The sequence below is a fragment of the Sceloporus undulatus genome, chromosome 1 (assembly GCF_019175285.1).
Source record: "Sceloporus undulatus isolate JIND9_A2432 ecotype Alabama chromosome 1, SceUnd_v1.1, whole genome shotgun sequence".
Classification (NCBI taxonomy): Eukaryota; Metazoa; Chordata; class Lepidosauria; order Squamata; family Phrynosomatidae; genus Sceloporus; species Sceloporus undulatus.
The window spans coordinates 112,669,314-112,689,817 of record NC_056522.1 but is presented as its reverse complement, the minus strand read 5'-3'; the positions used below and the strand labels follow the sequence as shown (position 1 = coordinate 112,689,817).

Below are 20,504 nucleotides of genomic sequence, written 5' to 3'. Positions count from 1 at the left end.
TACAGATGCACTGTTTTCATTTCTTTCTTTTTAAAAAAAGGTTTGAAATACCGGTACGTCTATGAAACAACTGCAGCAGACTCGCCAGTCATACTCATGGGAGACAGTGTCTTAGGTGTCAGTGTTAACCTGTGTTCCATTAAGAATTTCTCCACCCCAACAACTTATAATAAATATAATAAAAATTTTATGTGTATACCGCCCTTCCTGTGATCAGGGCGGTGCACAACAAATCAAAACAATACAATACATCAATACAGCAGATCAGAGCAATTACAATACAACAACAGTACAAATACAATAAAACTGTTAAAACCAATATTAAAACCCCGTCAACCAGCTACCACTGCTGTCAGAGGGGGGAAGACTAGCTGGAACATGTGTCGGGGAAGGCTAGTTGGAACAGGAAGGTTTTTAATTCCTTCCTGAACTGGGCCAGGAGGTTGGCCGAGCGGAGCTCTATGGGCAGCGTATTCCAGAGGGTCGGGGTGAAGATGGAGTATGACCTCCTTGCTGTGGAGGCTAGTCTAGCCCCTGGAACCCTCAGTAGTTGCTGCCCAGATGTTCTGAGGGTGCGGGGTGTCTAGCCCCTGGAAACTTAAACTTGTTTTGCAGCCCAGGCTGCCCCCCCCCCCAAAGAACACTGGAAGTTGTAGTTTTGGGAAGGAAAAGGCTGTTTGACAAAGAAACACAATCACAACTCCCAGGATTCATTGGGAAAATCATAATAATGGGCTTTTCCTAGAGATAGGGCCTCAAGAAATTTATCTGTTAGACTAGGTTTCAGTGTTGTGTAGCCGAACGAATCGCAATAGGCAGGGGAATGGGCTGGAATTCAGTGAGTCATTAAAACTGACTGTAGACTCAGGAAATCTAGATGTTGTCCTTTTAAATAATGGGCACAAGTTGCCATACTTGGAACTATGAGATGCTCATGTTTCTGAAGACATTTTCCAGGCAAAGGAGAATTAAAAGAATGACAGGGATACATATGGTTAAATGTCACTAATTCCCCCCCCCCCTGCTGCCGCCGCCAATTCTTGCCTATGAAGTAATAATGCTTTCAAAAAATAAAATGGAAGGGTTGACTCCAGTATTCTCATTTAAAAATATAACTGGTTACTATGGCACTATATCTGGTTATTTTGTAAAATATTTCTTGAGCTTTACTCACTACTAGTTGAGCTCTACACTATTATAAATATACTTCAGTAAAAGGAGGAGGTCCTGTGATGTTTTTAGTTAATATGCTTTTTTCAGACTTAAGTAGAATGGCTCCATAACGCAATTGTATCCTCTTATTATTTTGGCAGGCATAATGAAACTAGTCAGTAGTGTGAGAAGAATATGACTCATTAGCTTTAACATGAATGTTTACTAAGTCTGTGGAACAAATGTCTTGTATTCATCCCCCACTTTCCACTTAAGCTGCAGATATCAGTCTTTTAAAGCCCTTATTCATGTTTCCTGGTTTACTAAGATACTCTGTTGTTTGTACAGTATTTAGAGCAAACTAAAATTTAGCTCACTTTTTGGCAGCAGAGGCAAGAGGTGGGGAATGCAAACCCCAATTTTTAGATAGTACAGTCAGCCTTCCATATCCACAGATTGTTTATCCACTAATTCAACCAGGCATGAATTGAAAATATTTTTAAAATATATAAATTTCCAAAAGCAAACCTTGATTTTGCCATTTTATATTAGGGGGACCATTTTATTATGCCACTGTATTTAATGGGACTTGAGCGTCCACAGATTCCAGTATCCACAAGTTACACAGGCATGCATTTCTGATAAGTAGTCAACTAATGACTGGTTTATAGTCCATGATATAATAATTGGTAGCACGGAGGAAGCTGAAGAGCCACTTTATTTTGTGGGGTTTGGAATGAAATTGTTAGTCATCAGTGATTTTCCATATTCTTCTCCCATTCCCCAAATCCAGAGGTTTTTAATGGTATGTCTTCTACTTTTTTGCATGAGAAATTACTGTTATAATTTATACTCTAATTGAACTATAGTCCAAACTGCTAAATATTATTACAGAAACAAAGCAAATTAACTGATCAAACTTTATTCGGTTTTGCATGTTATTTTCAGTCTATAGAATTTTGAAATACATGTCAATCTTGATCCAAAGAAAGGGGGAATAGCTACTTTCCATTTTCATGGGTTACCAGTAACATAGCCCATTCCCCCCCCCCATAAGAATAGTTGCATTTTTTAAAATCACAGTTTCTTCTACATCTTTTAACATCCATGTATTTTTTGAACACATGAATTTTCTTTTAAGTGGTCTAATGTTGGGCTCTTCTTTTTTCAGGTTATTGGTGTTATTAGCAAAGATATTATCCCCAAAGGAACACGCTTTGGACCCCTGGTTGGTGAAATCTATACCAATGACACAGTTCCTAAGGATGCAAGCAGAAAATATTTTTGGCGGGTAAGCAAGAGAAGCAAGAGCTTCATATAAATCGCGGGTGCAGATCATGGGCAACTTGAAAAGAGGAGAGAGGGGAAATTGCTGGATTTCTCTTGGCAGCAAAAAAATAGTAATATTGATAGAGAAGCACCAAATTGATGAAGGGTCCCTCCAGCAAGAGTCCTTCCAGTGAGCCTAGTAGCAAGGAATACAAGCAGCATAACAAGGATCTTTTCCTGCCACAAAAGTGATAGGGGCTCTCCCAGGCCACTTGAGGAATGGCCAAGGACATGCATGGGAGATTAATTGCTCACTCTTTGTACAAATGTATCACTAAGTAAGCACTAATACATTTATTTATTTATTTATTTATTTATTTATATTCTACCTTTCTCCCTGGAGGAACCCAAGGTGGTTCACAGATAAAACCTTAAAAATTGTTATAGAATTCAAACAATTAAAACGTCTATATATAACATCACATAAAATACACACAATATAAAATATAATATAAAATCACAAAATATACACAAGTTAAAACAGACTAAAAGGACGCCACACTTCTCTTTTGAAATTTATTTGAGTAGAGGAAATGGATGGTTTAGGAGTTCCTAATAAAGCTACAAATGGAGTGCAGGTTAGTGGCCTCCTTTCTTCTATTGCAGCCACATTTCCCAATCCTGCTGTTTCCCACATATTAGAGATGGACTAACAAAGTCTGAAGTAGAGAATCCATGCAGGTAGAGTTGGTTTTCCACTTCAGAGCTCCCCATCTCCCAAGGATAGACAGTGGTGAAGACGAGTGATTGGGATGTAGTTGCCAATTTGCTCCTCGTTTGAATTCAGAGTGGTAGCAATGACAATTAAAGTCCTATACAGCTTGTGGCTGTTATACCTGAAGGAAAGTCTCTCCATACCTATATCTGTCTGAGGTCTGCAGATTTCATGTTCCTCTTTGTCCAACCAGCAAGAGCAATATATTACAGGATGACCTGAGAGAGGGCATCCTCTGGTGACCACATTTATGTAAATGCTCCACTGGGAGCAATATATTCTAGGAAGACATGAGAGAGGACCTTCACCATTCCGAAATAGTCTTTTAAGCTGTTTTAGCTTGTTGACTTGTTTAATATGTTTTTATCCAGATTAACCTATTTTATTATTTTAATCTGGATTTGTTTTTAATTTTTTTAAATACTAATTTATTTGTATGATGCTCTATCGTCCCATTTTAAAGCGTGGGACAGAAATATTTTAATAAATTGATAAAAGAAAATGTGATAGCAGGCCTGGCCTGTTCTTCTCACCATCACATGGTGAAGTTGCATACCAAAATATGGCCAGTGCTAAATGAGATACAGGTAGAAATAGGTGCATAGATGGAGAATGGCAATGGGAGCAACATCCTTTATTTATTTCCTAATAAATAAATTATTATTATTTAGTTTATTTAATTTATAACCCATGGCATACATCTTTTACAAAACAGAATACATCTAAAAATACACAATGCAGCTTAATCTTTTTAATTTAAACTTCCACTATATCAGATTTAAAACAAAAACAAAAATATGGTTTCTATTTTTGTACAGTGCCAATCGTTTTTTCAGCACGTACCACTTCATTTCCTACTGCTATGACCTTTGCCCAAGAACAATTCTAAAACTAATTACTAGTATTTCTCAATCTCTTGCTCTGCAGTTGATTAAATGACAAATTACTTTTTCAAATGCCACACTGTTGCAAAAGACTATTTACCTTGAGCTCAATTTCAATTACAGAAATTGTTAGGGCCACTTCCTAAAATGCTGCCAAGCCTGCTGTCTCAGGATGCCCCTTCACAATAATGGTGATAGAGGGAAATAGCACTTAATGTTGGGTTTGAACATTCATTTGTTGGGAAGTTATCTCTTAACTTAATTTGCCTTATGAGTTTGTTGTGACTTAAAAATGTCTTTAGACAAAGAAGATGAATGTACAGATGTTTCCCATGGATAAAATATTCAGGGACCTCAAGTAGCATTGCACTGTTTATGCTGTAATGTGTCATGGCATTATTTATGGGTTTCCTTGTAGAAATACAAAGAAATATCTGTACAAAGAAGACTCAAACATATTGACTCAAACACATAATAAAATATTTTCTGGACTGTGCTCTGTCTGGCCAAAGGCTGAGGAATTCTTTGCCCTTCAAATGCTAGCATATCAAGGAGAAAGTTGTTACCTGTTCTTCTCCATTTTAATGAATATTCTGTAGGATTGTGTACAAATAGTCCACTGCCTATAACTGTCTTTACATATGGTGAGAAAGGACATGAGGTTTTCTTCTGTGCATCAAGGTCCATGCTGTAGCTGTGGTCTATAAACACAACTTACTGGAATTCTGAAGCTGCCTTGTTAAAACTAGTGTGCCTGTCTTATATTAACTAGCCAGGGTAATTCACTGTAACCCACAGCTGGTTCAAACAAGCTGGGGGTAGGCCAGTCATTAGATCACTGAAGTAATTCAGAAAATCTTGGAATAGGATTCTGACTACCTAACAGGATGTTGTGCCAGACTTTCAGTGAAAAAGCTGACATCATGCTTGCGTTACTTGCAACTGTCTTAGTAAATTATTGTGTTGATTCTTAGGATTTACACAGCCTCAGATAGAGAAGGTTCTTTCCTAAGGGCTTAAAAACAGCCCTGCGCATGCAAAGGAAACTGGGGAAGATAATTTCCCACATGTCATATGAAAGGCATCCTGATGTGGCTGGCAGGAACAGGAACATCTGTTGTGTGGAAGCATAAGTGCTACTTTCAAATTATACCTTCTAAAAACAGAAGGTACAGATAGGCTGTGCAAACTCCAAGGTGATGTCGTTTCTTGTAATTGCTGCATTATGACTCAGCATAGTTTAATCTTCCTTACGTTACATGGAAATATCTAGTGAGGTGGCAAAATAAAGTTTTACGAGGCCATGAGACTTGCTGCAGCGGTGTGTGTATGTGTGTTGAGGAAAACATACAGTAAATTGTGTTAGCATTGGAAAGGTGACTGGAAGTCACTTGATCTAACCTCAAAAAGTACCTTCTATCTGTAACAGAAGTGCACAGCAATGGAACGCTTGAGTTCCTGGAAGTCTGCAAATCGGAGCTAACAGACTCCTCTTGAGAGCATGATTCTTCAGGCTTTGTTCCATCCTTCTCATAACAAAAACACCACAAAATCGCTCAAGCTTCTTTGATGAAGCCACATGTATTTCCTCAGCCTCAAATGACAGGAAGTAAGAAAGTGAATCTGGTGTTTACTGCCTGTGTTAAAAGGCCAGCTTTGTTGCTATTCCCCCCCCCCCCCCCACACACACTTTTTTTAATGACTTCTTGGTTGATCCTTACATCAAACAGCATTCAGATGCAACTGAATGTGCATGCTTTTTTAAAAAAAAAAGCACAGGGGAAATGGTTCAGTGTTGCATTTGGACATAGGAAAGCCAAACTCAAATCCTTTCTCAGTTTAACTGGGTGGCCTTCTGGAAATCACCTGACTAACTGCTGAGAATAAAATGAAACAAGGATGTATATTGCCATTTATCCAGAGCACTTGGAACAAGGCAGGAAATAGATCTGAATAAATCATTTCTATTTGACCATGATGATTTAGGAACTATAAATAGCCTTTGGGGATTCTGGCTATAATGTGCCAGCCTATCTCCCACAGAGCGGTTCCTTCAGAAAATAACAAATGATCATTGTATAGATACAAGACTGTGTTATCTTTGCTCATTTTCATAATCCCAGAATCACTTCATTATTTCATCTGCTACCTGATGCAGTCCTGTTTTTTGGTAAATTTACCTTTTCATGTAGGAAAGTATTTCTCTTACTGCAAAGTCTGGCCTGATTCCAGATCTCCATTTAGTTAACAACACTTACACTTCACCTTACCGCACCCAGTCCTTCAACAAAAGGCCTGCATTCCAAGTTTGAACAAGTGTTACAAGTGGGGGATATTTGCTTTGCTTAAAACCTGGGGGTGGTAGTGGTAAGAAATGGCAAGTGCAAAAGCTGTAGTGGTGGCAGGGTAGAGGGAAACAACAAAGACTTGGTTGTGACATAACTCCACTAATCAGTCTTTACCAAAGTGACTCACTGCATTATTGCTAGCACACAGTCAGACCTTAAGTCGATAATACCATCCACTTGTTGATCAGCAATCCTAAAGTAGCTTCTTAAAGCAGAGTTACGGAATGCTCACCTTTGAACAGTGTTCCATTTCAATGCTATAAGAAAACAAAGCATTAAACAAACAAGCATCAAAAGGTTATAAAGCATTTTTAATTTGGAACAACTATTTAACTAGGAATTTCTGTTTTATGTACAGTGGTAGCCTCCTGTTTAGAAAATAAGCTGGAGAACCTTTCTATGTGTTGTATATTTAAACTCTCTTCGGAAAACTTTGTTTCCATTATATCTTTCTTATCCTCTTTTCTACAGATCTATTCTGGTGGTGAGCTTCTACACTTCATTGATGGATTTAATGAGGAAAAGAGCAATTGGATGCGTTATGTAAACCCCGCCCATTCTGTTCAGGACCAGAACCTGGCTGCTTGTCAGAATGGAATGGACATTTACTTTTACACCATTAAACCCATCCCCCCAGGTCAGGAACTGCTTGTGTGGTATTGCCGGGACTTTGCAGAGAGGTTGCACTATCCTTCCACTGGCGATCTGATGATGATGAATATCAGTAAGTAGATTTGCAGCACACTTGCACACTTGCTGACAATGGGTCTTAATGATATACATAACCATATGAGTGAGTCATCTCTTAACACAAATTTACAGTAGGAAGCATTTTGAAAAGAGATGCTGTTTTCTCATTTTAAAGCAACCTAGCTTAGCAAAAGAGCCAGTGTGGTGTAGTGGTTTGACTGTTGGAGTACAAATCTGAAGATCAGAGTTTGATTCCACACTCGGCTATGGGAACCCACTGGGTAGGTAGGAAGGACTCACTTTGTGTGAGTCACACTCTCAGCCCGAAAAAAAACCATGATAGTTTCACATCAGGGTCACCATAAGTCAGAAACAAGTCGAAGACACACATCAACAGCTTAACATTAGCAAGCACTAAGTGTTTATATGAATGTTAAGAAAAAGTAGATACAGGACATTCACTTGTGTATATTCAGTTGTGTGACTTCTGTACATTCATCTGTGTGACTTTGTGGGGCTGCGATGCAGTCCTTGTATCATTTTGCTGTCAGAACCTGTACTAATGTTCAGTAAAGGACAGCATAACTCCTGTATCTTGGCAACAGAGTTTTGGAACTGCTGGGGAAAACGTTGTACGCATCATTAAGAGACTGATGGTGTTTCACAATGTCATGGTGGCTTTTAAGACTGTTACATATTAATATATGTGCTCTCAGGATTTTTTTTTAATTACTTTCAATGACCGTGTAAGATTTTGTGATGGAAAACGAAAATGTTTGTTTTTAACTTGGTACAGCAAAGAAAAGAAGTTATCTAGTATGCAAACAGGACATAATTATGCTACTTATTATAGAGTTCTTTTTGGACTGGGAAGGGCAACCCAGAATAAGTTAAAAATCAAGATACTCTTAAACTCATTACTTAAAAAAGAACAACAAAGTGAACGATTATTTCAACAATCAAAGAAATGTCATAGGGAAGCTGAAAAAGCTTTCAGGATGCATAGAAAGAGAGATATAAAGTAATTTAACGTTACGGGATGTTCTGTGTGGGGAATCCCATGTTGCCTGTCAGGTGTCTTTGACTAACTTGCTAGACACTCCCAAAGCTACCTCCTTCATTGGCCTTGTGCAACCCCATTCTCCTCTCCAGTATGGGAGCTGGCTGGGCTGGTGAAGAACACTCTGCCCCTCTTGCCAGTCCAATCAGCTTCTGCCTTTATTTACTTATTTATTTATTTATCTGGAAAGGGATCCAAGGTGGCTCACAAATAATTTTTTTTAAAAACTTTGTAATAAAATTTTAAAGCAGTTAAAATCATCATGCTAAAATCATGTAAAATCACATAAAACATACAGAAGTTTAAATGTGAATAGAGCACACACCTTCTATAAAACCTTCCTGACAAAGATTATATATTAAAAGCCTGCCTGAATAAAAAAACATTTTTGCCTATTGGCAAAAGGTAAGTAGGGAGGGAATAAAGGGCAGTTCTTTCTCCATGCAGGACATCCTGGCATTTCCTCTCTGTTAAACATAAAAATGCTGTCTCAGTCTGTTAGGTATGGGCTTAGTGTCTCTACCCATGCATAGGATAACAACTTAATTTATAGCATCAAGTAAATTTGTAACTTTTTTTTTTTGTTCCTTTGTTTGACACATTTAGCATTGCTCATTTAAAGATTAAACAGGTGTGGAATTCCAGATAGTTTTGCCAAATCAGTCTTATTCAAATTGAGTTAGAACTTTTGGGGTTCTACTGTCTAAAATGCCACCCTTCAGTTCTTTAAAGAAAGGGCAGGATAGCACTGAAATTAATAGACAAAGAAGCTTATTTCTTACTACCGGCCTGCTCCAGAACCAACTAAAATTTGAAATATCAGAATCTAAACCTGTGCAATGTAATTGACAATAGTTCAATTAACTGGTGTCACAACAAGGTCCACAAAATAGCAAAGATAACACTACATGTACAATCAAGAGGGTTTCTTTTTGTTTGCTATGGAATATCAAATTTCCTGCTGCCGTATTAGAGCTTTGATTTCCCATTACAATAGTAATGGTAAGCCAAGGACCTCAGCAGAGTTGCTGAAGAACACTCATGACCCACTTTAAAATAATTTATGAACTAATGTAATGGTAATTATTCGTCTCCATTCCTACCTTCTGTGGAAAACTTTTTACCTCAGAATTTCTAAGTTCTTTTTCTTTTAGCAAAACAGGCATCTTATTTAGAACAAAAATGTGATTCAGCATTATTAAAATTCATCACTGAAAATGTTCAGCAGCTTCTTCTCTAGAAATGACTTCATACACCCACAGCTATTTTTTGAGGTCTCAGGGGAAAGAATTAAAATAAAATCTCACAGGCAGCTAACAAGGAATACAATACATAGGAGATGTACTTCAACCTAGATTTGGATATGAAGATATAGAAAGCCCTGTGTATGTCTTTATACTCCTTAGACACAGCATTTGTGCCCCTACACAAAGGAGACCATAAAATTTGCAAGCCACAAAAAAGGAGGCAGATAGTTTTTATAGATAGGACTTGTGCTCATAGGACATAGGGGTATGCGAGGCTGAATGTATAACATATTATATGCATGGAGCATATGCAGACTCAAAGATTGACCGACCAACACCTGTACTTTACTGAAGTGCACTCTGGTTTCTATAACCTGTCTTCTGGTATTATCCCTACCATTGCCATTTATCTTCTTTAAAAATAACAAGGATTCAAGTGACCATTTAAGTTCCTAATAGACTTTGCCAAACGAGCGATAGGACTGGGATAAAATAGCATTAGTGTCATTCATCTAACAGCTACACTCCTGTCCCACCCCTCTAATAATCTTTTGCACTAGCTGCTTTATTGAAGAACCAATGGATAAGATGGGTGTGGGGAGATTTTTGCTTTATTTGCCTCCACGAAAGTAAGGAACTAATACATTTGCTGACTCAGTAACTTCACATATGCACTAAAGTAAAGGGGTGGGCAACGGAACCCTACTTTAGGGCCAGTTCCTCAGTCCACCTGAGGTGGGTCACCCCCCACCCCCCTTGTGTGCCAACATATCCTCTTTTCCCTGTTTCTCCTTCAAAATGGTAACTGGTAGTTACATTGTGCCACTTCTGTCACTATTTTGGAGTAGAAAAAGGAAGAAAAGATATTTGAGAGGGACTGCATGGTTCTGAGGGGTTTCTGGTATGTTTCCACACTTTGGAAATGCTTTGGGTGATCTCAGAGTGATTTTCATTCAAGAATTATTCCTTTTTTAAAATGAAATTGAGGATTCAGTAGACTTTGGGGGATTGGTAAAAGGCTTCAGGGGACACAAAGGTGGGAACTGAGGACACACGTAGTCCACAGGCTGCACTTTCCCCAGTTCTGCTCAATGGTTGTTTCACATGTTACACAGAGATAAAAATAGGTTTGAAAGCAAGTGCACAATCACTAGATAGGAAGCTGCAGCCAGTAATGGATCCCAGTGAGTTCACCTACTATGATGCATTTGTTTTCAGACAAACTTCTCTTGCACACAATATATTGTATGAAGTGGCCCTAAGAATATTGGGTGTGACTTCCTGGTTCTCTCTTTCTCATGCTGTCAATCATCTGACAAACCCCTCCCCCCCATGCTCAAGAGCTTAAAGTTGCCATACATACATCACATTAACTTCCTTAAACATATTTGTGCCATACGTGAGGCTGAAAGAAAAAAATACTTGCTTAAGTATACACTCTCACCCATGAAAGTTCTTGCTGAACAGGTCTCCCCAGTCCCAGTCCTATCACTCTGTTATCCATTGCTCATGGTGCTGAAAAGTTGTACACTATTTTTCAGGTTCCTCTACTAGCAACAAGTAAGGTGACTCAATTGTAACAGCTGCTCAGCAGGCAGCTGTTACAGTCACAAAGTAAAAAAAGCAAGGCCATGCAAGAACATTCCAAGATGTTAAATTCAGGATTACAGAGGAATCCTTTGAGAGTCTTCTTCATAGTCCTGTTGTTCACATGTGCCAGCAAGGCACTCATTCATCTTTTGGAGTTATAGACATTTGCTTATTAGAAGTAGTCAGGGGAGTGAAGGATACAAATCTGTTTCCTTAGTAAGACATGTAGGAGGCTGCCTGCCTATCTACAGATCAGAGCATCAGGTTTTACTATGGCCTGTTACAGACTGCCAAAATAAAGCTGCTTTGGGTCTCTTTGGAAGTATGCTGTTTAAATGATGCATGCATCCTAAGAATCCAGAAGCTGCACCAAAAGCTGCACTCCAGTGCTTAGGAATGGAGTGTGGCTTTGGCGCGACCTCCAAACTCTTAGGACCCATGCATCATTTAAATAGCATACCTCCAAAGAGACCCGAAGCAGCTTTATTTTGGCAGTCTGTAACAGGCCTATATTTCCATTGAATGGTTCCAGGGTGCTGATAGCTACAGTGGTACCCCGGGATACGAAAGCACCGCGTTACGAAATTTCCGGGATACGAAAAAATTCTATAGGAAAAAACTGTTCCGGGTTACGTTTTTTTTTTCGGCTTACGAAAAAAATTTTTGGTGCTTTTCAGCGCTTTTTCGCACGAAATCGCGGCTTCCAGCGCTAGCGCCTATGGCTTTATTGGGTTGCGAAAGATTTCGGGTTACGAAGGGCACCGCGGAACGGATTATTTTCGTAACCCGGGGTACCACTGTACTAGCATATTAGAAAAGCAGATTGGTCTTTTCTAAAGGTTTAGAAGATCCATGCAAGCAATAGAATACAGATACAATTTACATGTGTAATGTGCAAGTTCTCTGAAGAGTCTTTTATTTTCGTATTATAATATTGCATCCTCAGTATGCACGTGATTGAACTACCTCCTAACCATGACACACATTATAGCAGAATCAGGATCATATGGAATATGGTGTACATGAGGAGGCTGTATGTCTCGTTCTCTCACCATGTATATACCACAGAAAAACACTTTGCCAAGTTAGGGCCAGTCATAACATACCACACACTTCAGGGAGCTGGGGCTAGTCATAACAGCTCACAGTGTTTCATCAGTGTATGCGTGGTAGGAAAAAAATGTTTAGGGTTGACATATTACAGGATAGAAGCAGATATTTGCTGAATCTTATGTATATCCATTTCTACCGTAAATGTGGAGGTGTGCTTAAAATAGAGGCATATTAAATTAAGGTTATTGAATCAGCACAAGATAGAGTGGAAAAAAGGAGGAGAGATTCCATTTTGTGCAAAGTATAAAACGGATTCTCAGGCCTGTTACAGACTGCCAAAATAAAGCTGCTTCGGGTTTCTTTGAAGGTATGCTGTTTAAATGGAGCCCTGGTGGCGCAGTGGTTAAATGCCTGTACTGCACCCATCCACTCAAAACCACAAGGTTGCGAGTTCAAGACCAGCAAAAGGACCTAAGCTCGACTCAGGCTTGCATCCTTCCGAGGTCGCTAAAATGAGTACCCAGACTGTTGGGGACTAATTAGCTTACTTGCTGTTCACTGCTATGATATTTGGAATAGCGGTATATAAATAAAACAAATTTTTATTAATTATTAAATGATGCATGCATCCTAAGAATCCGGAAGCTGCACCAAAGCTGCACTCCAGTGCTTAGGAATGGAGTGTGGCTTTGGCACGACCTCCGGACTCCTAGGACCCGTGCATCATTTAAACAGCATACCTCCAAAGAGACCCGAAGCAGCTTTATTTTGGCAGTCTGTAACAGGCCTCAGATTCTCAAGATTGACACTGCACATCAAGATCATTAAAAGTGTTGAAAGATCAGTCAATCAAAATTACTTCAAAAAGTTTCTCTTTGACAAGAGCTGTTTTATTACCCTGTTTCAGTTGTGTTTGTAAAGTGTTCATAAATCTTTTAAGTAAACTATCTGAATTTATGTATCTGTGTTTTTTATTATTATTTCAGCACAAAGCGATATTAATCCAAAGCAGCAAGCTAATGACAAAGATGAATTTTATCAGAAAAATGTTCCCCGAAGAGAACATAGTGTGAAGGAAATCCTGAAAACTGATTCCAGTAATCCTAGAGGAAGGGACTTATTCTATAGCCACATTTGTTCACATACTCAAGAAAAAGACTTGGAGAGCTTAAGAAAAAATTGTAGCCCTGAGAGGCCTTTCTATCCTCGAATTGTCTACCCAATCCGACCTCACATTCCGGAAGATTACCTGAAGGCTTCCTTTGTTTATGGGATTGAAAGGCCTAGTTACATTGCCCACTCACCTATCCAGTCATCTACCACACCAAGTCCTTCAGCCAGGAGTAGCCCAGACCAAAGTTTGAAAAGCTCAAGCCCTCACAGCAGTCCAGGAGTTACAGTATCCCCCCTAGCTTCTATGACTCCAGAACACAGAGAACCTTATCCATACTTGAATGGACTCTATAACTCAGAAGGACTGGGGTCATATCCTGGATATGCACCCTCGAGCCATCTTTCACAAGCCTTCCCCTATTCCAAATTCCTGTTACCACCATATGGCATGGGTATCAACAATTTCAATCTGTTTCCAAGGATGTATCCTTTCTACAGCAGCTTCCTTGGTGGAGGAAGCATTTCTAATCATATGTTGAACTCATCTGCCCTTCCAAGTTCCTTACCATCTGATGGGAGCCGCCAGCTCTTGCAGCCTGACCATCCACGAGACTTCCTCATCCCTACACATAACAGTGCCTTCTCCATCACAGGGGCTGCTGCCAGCATGAAGGACAAGCCATGTAGCCCCACCAATGGATCGCCCACAGCAGGCACAGCGGCCACTTCAGAACATATAATGCAACCTAAACCTACCTCAGCAGTGTTGGCTGCCAGCAGCAGTGAAGAAGCCATGAATCTCATCAAGACCAAGCGAAACATGACTGGTTACAAAACCCTCCCATACCCACTGAAGAAACAGAATGGCAAAATAAAGTATGAATGCAATGTCTGCTCCAAAACATTTGGCCAACTCTCTAACCTGAAGGTAGGTCTTTAAAGGAAGCATTATTTCTCAACTACTCTCAGATTTACAAATAACAACAAAAGGCTCATTGCTTTCTTAGAAAGGACTGTATTTTCTTTAATATGATAGCTAGGTTAACATGTTTTCTTCCAAGTTAGTTAACTGGCCTATCTTTTATTACTATATTGGGATAAAGATGTAATACATTTCCTCTATATGTAATGTCTATATCCCTGCACCTTTAAAGTTTTGAAAACAAAGGAGTCAAAGGCCTGTTACAGACAGGCCAAAATAATGCTGCTTCGAGTCACTTTGGAGGTATGCTATTTCAATGATGCATGCGTCCTAAGAGTCCAAAAACCGCACCAAAGGCGCACTGCAGTCCTTAGGACTGGAGTGTGCCTTTGGTGCGGCTTTTGGAATCTTAGGACGCATGCATCATTGAAATACCATACCTCCAAAGTGACTCGAAGCAGCTTTATTTTGGCCTGTCTGTAACAGGCCAAAGAGCATATTTTCTCTAGATGGCTTGAATAATATTTTTCTGCAGCAGCTGAGCAAGTTTTGTATAATATGAAGTGGGCATCACCCTATCACTTTCACTCTTTCAGTGCTTCCTCTTTTGCTTTGTGAGCTTTTGTTAACTATACTAGAAAGTGAACTCATTGTGACGTCAACAGCTTTCCTGGCTGGCATCCATAGTTTTTTGTGGGTATTTGGGGCTATGAGGCCGTGTTCTAGAAGAGTTTATTCCTGATGTTTTGCCAGCAGCTATGAAACACCTACTGGTGAAATGTCAGGAATAAACTCTTCCAGAACATGGCTTCATAGCCCCCAAAACCCACAAAAAACTAAGTGAACATTCTTGGGTTAAACCATTCAGATTTAAAACAGACATGGCATGCTGAGCAAGAGGAGGAACTGCAGCAGCAGCTGAACAGCTAGTGGTGCCAAGTAATGTATGTAGGAAGAAGTTACCAACTCAGAACTTGGTGACTAAGAAGTCAGAAAAGAAGCTGTGGGAGCTCACGTATATGACAAGATAGTAGTTAAAACAAATATCAGATGTGTAGCTCATTACCTGTATTGCCATTGAGGACTACAGCCTGTGCAGCAGAAATATTCTTGCACAATTACTGAGACGCAAGAAACTAAGCCACCATGTTGCACAGGTTCTCTTCATTCACTTGAGGAACATGTTGCTCTCACCTCAAAATCTAATGATGAGGGAAGAAAGAATATTCATCTTGACTAATGTATAATAGTAACATGTGACTAGAAAAGTGATACTTCTCCTCAGGTTAAAGCCAGCTTTATCATAAATTAGTAATGACTTGATAAAGACCTTTTTATGCAGGGTCCCAGAAGGCTTATAACATGTAACCACTCTGAGGGAGGTTTCTCATTGAGATGCACACTGTGTTTTTTAACTTTTATAATTTTTAATCATAATTTTACACTGGTTAAATGAAATGATTTTAATTCTACTTAAAATTGTATTGGTAAAGTTTTAACTAATTTTATCTTTGAGCTGCTTTGGATCCCACTATGGGATCTCTGTTGTAATCCCACCTCAATCTGCAGAGAGAGGCAGGAAATATAAATAAATCATATTATATAAATAAAGTAAATAATTAATTTCTATGAGTTAAAAATTGTTGAACAGTCCTAGAACCCTGGCAAAGAGTTATTTTATTGCATTAATAAAAAGTGGGGGCAGGGGAATTAAAGGCTTCCTAATATAAGTATTTCAACATTTCTGCTTCATCATTCTTTTTACAGTATCTGGTATATTTGGTATTCAGTAAGCAAATAGTAGCATTGGCCCTGTCGTATAACTACAATAAATGTTCTGTCTTCTAAAAGGTTCACCTTCGAGTACACAGTGGAGAAAGACCATTCAAATGTACTACTTGCAATAAGGGGTTCACTCAATTGGCTCACCTCCAAAAGCACTATCTGGTACACACAGGAGAAAAGCCCCATGAATGTCAGGTAGGTAACAATTTGTGTAGATTGAAATCCTGGTTTTAATACAAGGTGCATTTTGTGTACGTGATGCAGAGTTGAGGCCATAACTGGAGCACTGGTTGATGCCCATTACCACTGCTGAAGAGACAAACTGCTTTTCACTTTTAGAAGAGCTGGGTTTCTCTTAGCAGATGTAAACAAAGAGTGTTGATGTTTGCCATATTCTGGTTACATGTTTGTGAACCCTCAGTTGTTAAAAGGCTGGCAGTCATAATGTTACAATCAGTTTTAACATACACATTATTCATGTGGGATTTTTAAAAAAAGAAATTCAGGAACTGTATGATTTTAATTGAGAAGACTAAGGGCTGAATGATGATGGATTGCATTTTTGGAGTAATTATGCTTTTGGATTTCATGCATTAAAAATCCACCAAACACGATCCTCATCCTAACAGTCTTGTCTGTTCCCCCTTAATTAGGTTTGCCATAAGCGATTCAGCAGCACAAGCAACCTGAAGACTCATCTGCGGCTCCATTCTGGAGAGAAGCCTTACCAGTGCAAGCTCTGCACTGCTAAATTCACTCAGTTTGTGCACCTGAAACTGCACAAACGGCTCCACACCAGAGAGCGTCCCCACAAGTGCATCCACTGCCATAAGAGCTATATCCACCTTTGTAGCCTCAGGGTCCATCTAAAAGGCAACTGTCCTGCCGTCCCTGCCTCCAATCTTTCTGTAGAGGACCTCAATCGGATCAATGAAGAGATTGAGAAGTTTGACATTAGTGACAGTGCAGACAGGTTAGATGATGCTGAGGACAATGTTGACATGGCATCTGTGGTGGAGAAGGAAATTCTCAATGTGCTGAGAAGAGAGATAGAAGGAGCCACGCTGAAAGGGTCATTGCAGAGGAACCTGGGAAATGGGCTCGTCTCCTCAGGATGTAATCTTTATGAATCGTCCGATATGTCAATTGTGAAGTTGCCTCATGGTCATCCACTACCTCGGGTACCTGTAAAGGTCAAGCAAGAAACAGTTGAACCGATGGACCCTTAAATATTGTGGAAAGTGCATGGACTGAATGTGTACGGGTGAGAGTGTGCATGTGTGTATGTGCACATGTGCATACTGATGCATTTGTGTGTGAGACAAAGAAGTGATTTTTTTTAATTTATGACTTGGCAAGTCAGGGTGCCTGTAGCAATTGCTTGTACATAGTGTCAATGCTGCAAAGCAATCTTGGCTTACAGTAGTTTCCTCTAACTCCAGTTGTTAAGAAGGAACTCCAAAGTTGTATTCTCAGGGCATGAAAGGAGGCAAGGACTGTTGATTGCCTCCCCTGCTTCCAAAAAAGACAATCTTTTATCCATAATCATTTTCCAGTAATTGTATTTCATAATTTATTATGCAATTTACCATCTAAAAAGCAATAGTTAGAAAAATATTTACAATGACAGAAACTTTCATTGTACGTGAAATACAAGTGTTCTTTTTTTTTTTTTTCCTTCCTGTTGTCTTGTGGCCATTCTTTGTAGAAGTTATGCCTGCACATCTGTCCAACAAACCAAAAGGCTGCAGGTGGGGGGGGGGGAATGTTATATACCTATTTCAAAAATGAGGTTTTTGTTTTGCCAAAGGTAAATCCTGGAAGTCCTTATAGATGCAGCAGTATTTTGTAATTGGACAAGGTGGTTAGAAATGTGAAATTACCCCAAAATGTATGCAGCAGTTGCAGAGAGTAAGTCATACTGGTATAGAGACAGATGAGAGATTTTCATCTGTAGTATTTCACACCTTAGATGAATAGGAAATTCTCTGTCAGAAATAATGTATAAAACAAGGAAAAAAGTGAAAGTTGAAAAAAGCATTTCTCAAACCAGCAGTTGGGCATCACGAAACTTTGAATAAGAGTTTTACAATCAAATGACTTTTTCTGCCCACAACAAACAGTATTGCTGCAGTTTTAGCCAGTGGGGTACTGTGAACAAATCTGGTTTTTTAGATTCTTTGGGAAAGACTTCTGGGACTTCTTTTCTCTCAGCTCTCCATCCCTCCCTCAGCTATTTGCCCTCCTTCCCTGGTGACAAAGCTTTTTCTTATCAAACCTAATTGGTGTCCCCCCTTCTCTCCCCCCCCCCCCCCGTATGACTTAAAATTTCTCTCAGTATTTGTAATTAGTACATTTTGTGGTTAATTTAATTAAAAATGAAGAGGGCATTGCAAAATTGTTGAACAACAGTTACCTCATTGAGTGTGTCCAGTGGTGCAGAAAATGCTGTTTTATCTCATGCTTTGCTACTTTAGAATACAAATCAAAATGTGCAGAGGAAATGTTTAGCATGCTTTTTTTTCTTTTTGTAAATTGTTTTATTGTGCTAAGCCCAAAGATACCATGTCGGCATACAAGGTGTAGCAAAGAATACATGTATATTTATGAATATTTATACCAATATACCCTGTGTGTGCGCGCACGCATTTATTTTTATACCACTTACGTTTGTGAGCCAAAACTGTATAAGAAAATCTGTTTTACCTAGCTTGCTTCACCCTACCAAAGAGATAAATTACCAACTTCAGAACCATGATACTGTACTGGTCAGTCATTCATAAATATATATGCACAGTAATTTTTACTGACAGTTGATTACTGTATACTGTTACGTAAATAAGTTTATCCACATATTGGCTGGAATTCTTTATGACAGTTATGAATGCATAAGCTAGCATTCTGCACACGTGACTGTTACGTATTCAGGGTCCATACAAGAATCAGCATTAGTTTAGCAGCTATGTGGAGACTATGAAAGTCCACTTACCAGGAAACAGCTACTGCAAGCTACAGGGGTCTGTCCTTATATCAGTTGGGAGCAAAGGCTTCTGTTCCCATTCCACCTTATATGATCCATCTCTAGCATGAGGCAGAATTGTGGCAGAGACCCTGATTTTACCAATCATCCTAGAGATCACTCATGGGATGGGATGGAAATGGCAGCCAGTTTGCTCCCAAGCAACAAAGGATCAGACTTCCACTGATTACAGGGGATGCTTTCCCATAAGTGGGGATTGGGCTGGGATTCACTGAGTAGCACCATGGTTAGAGTGCTTATGCATTAGTAAATCCCATACAGGATTCTGGCCATTATTTCCAATATCTTTAACAAATTCTTTGAAGATTTTTCATATGAGTTCTAGATCCTGTTATATTCTTGGTGAAGAATTTGGAAAACACACAATTCAGATTTATTTTCCTTTATTGAAAAACAAACAACCCTTGATCTCACTCACCTATGTGTATGGCAAAGAATGGCAAAGAGTAGGGTGAGCTATTTAAAGTATTCTGGGAAGTCTACCATAGTTTCCTCTGCTTAGGAAAAGTTTGCATGATCATGTAATAGGGTCCTGTGCCAGGAGAAAGGCAGAATATTCATATAATAATAAGTAACAAGAGAAGAAGAGCCAGTGTTATTACACTCTTTTCCACTGTGTTGTGTATATATATTTGTATCACATAATAGTCTTAAAGAATTAGACCATTTCAGAAATGATACCATTCTTAAATGCCTTCATATTTGAATCACCAAATATATCTATGGTCTAAAAGCCCGAGGAAAACTTTAAATATAGCTTTTGAAGGAAGGATTACAGTTCATTACATTTCTGCTCCCATAAATTGTGAGGCAAATATATTTAAATGTAGCAATGTTTCATAAATGTAGGATTTTACTGTAGGAGAAACCAAAGTACCACTACCCCTATCACTGGACACACACTTGCTTTTAATAATTGCCTGTAGTGCTTTCTTGTATTTAATACAAATTTTACAAAGATTTATATGCATCAGCTTTAAAATTTGCTTTTTCTCTGTTGAATCTTCTCTCCATTTAGGAACTTCACATGTGAATGTAGCAACAATCAGTGTTTCTTCTTCTATCTTTTTTTAAAGAACAGGCTCTGACCAAAGTTAAAAGGCTTTTTACTTTGCTAGAACAAACTATCCTATGTTTACGTATTGGTTTACATTGTTATTTATGTGCAAAAATGTCAAAATGTAAATTAAATATAAAATGTTCATTGCTTTACTGATGATTCTTGTCCATTTATTAGATAATGGCTGGTATTTATTTCCAGCTTCTAGTCACCCTCCAAGCCTGTATATCAATAATAGAGTCCAGTTTGCTCCTGCAATCAGAACATAATATTATTTCATTATAATACATAAAATGTACACAACTTGTAAGCCCATAAACTTTCACTGGGTCCAACTGGGACTGGATTTTAGTCTTCACGTGCAGAAGTTCTGTTTCTGTCTGTGAAAGTGTTACCACCAAGCCACTCCTTAATTTTGCTTATACTCACCATTATATAGTCTCCATGAGATAGTGAAAACACTCTTAATACTCAGAAAAGGCTGTTTTATAATATTGACTTTAACAAGCCGCCGCC

The 20,504-nt window shown here is 38.8% G+C and overlaps 1 protein-coding gene across 2 annotated transcripts in view; it reads left to right on the top strand.

Moving 5' to 3' along the window:
- PRDM1 (PR/SET domain 1) overlaps positions 1-20,125 on the top strand; it is a 40,263-nt gene extending 20,138 nt beyond the window's left edge. For both annotated transcript variants that reach the window (XM_042453933.1, XM_042454014.1), the window contains exons 3-7: positions 2,324-2,443; positions 6,900-7,152; positions 13,055-14,109; positions 15,955-16,083; positions 16,542-20,125. In XM_042453933.1, coding sequence (XP_042309867.1) covers positions 2,324-2,443; positions 6,900-7,152; positions 13,055-14,109; positions 15,955-16,083; positions 16,542-17,117 — 2,133 coding nt within the window. In that variant the 3' untranslated portion in view covers positions 17,118-20,125. The remainder of the gene's footprint in view (positions 1-2,323; positions 2,444-6,899; positions 7,153-13,054; positions 14,110-15,954; positions 16,084-16,541) is intronic.
- Positions 20,126-20,504: the final 379 nt, after the last annotated feature.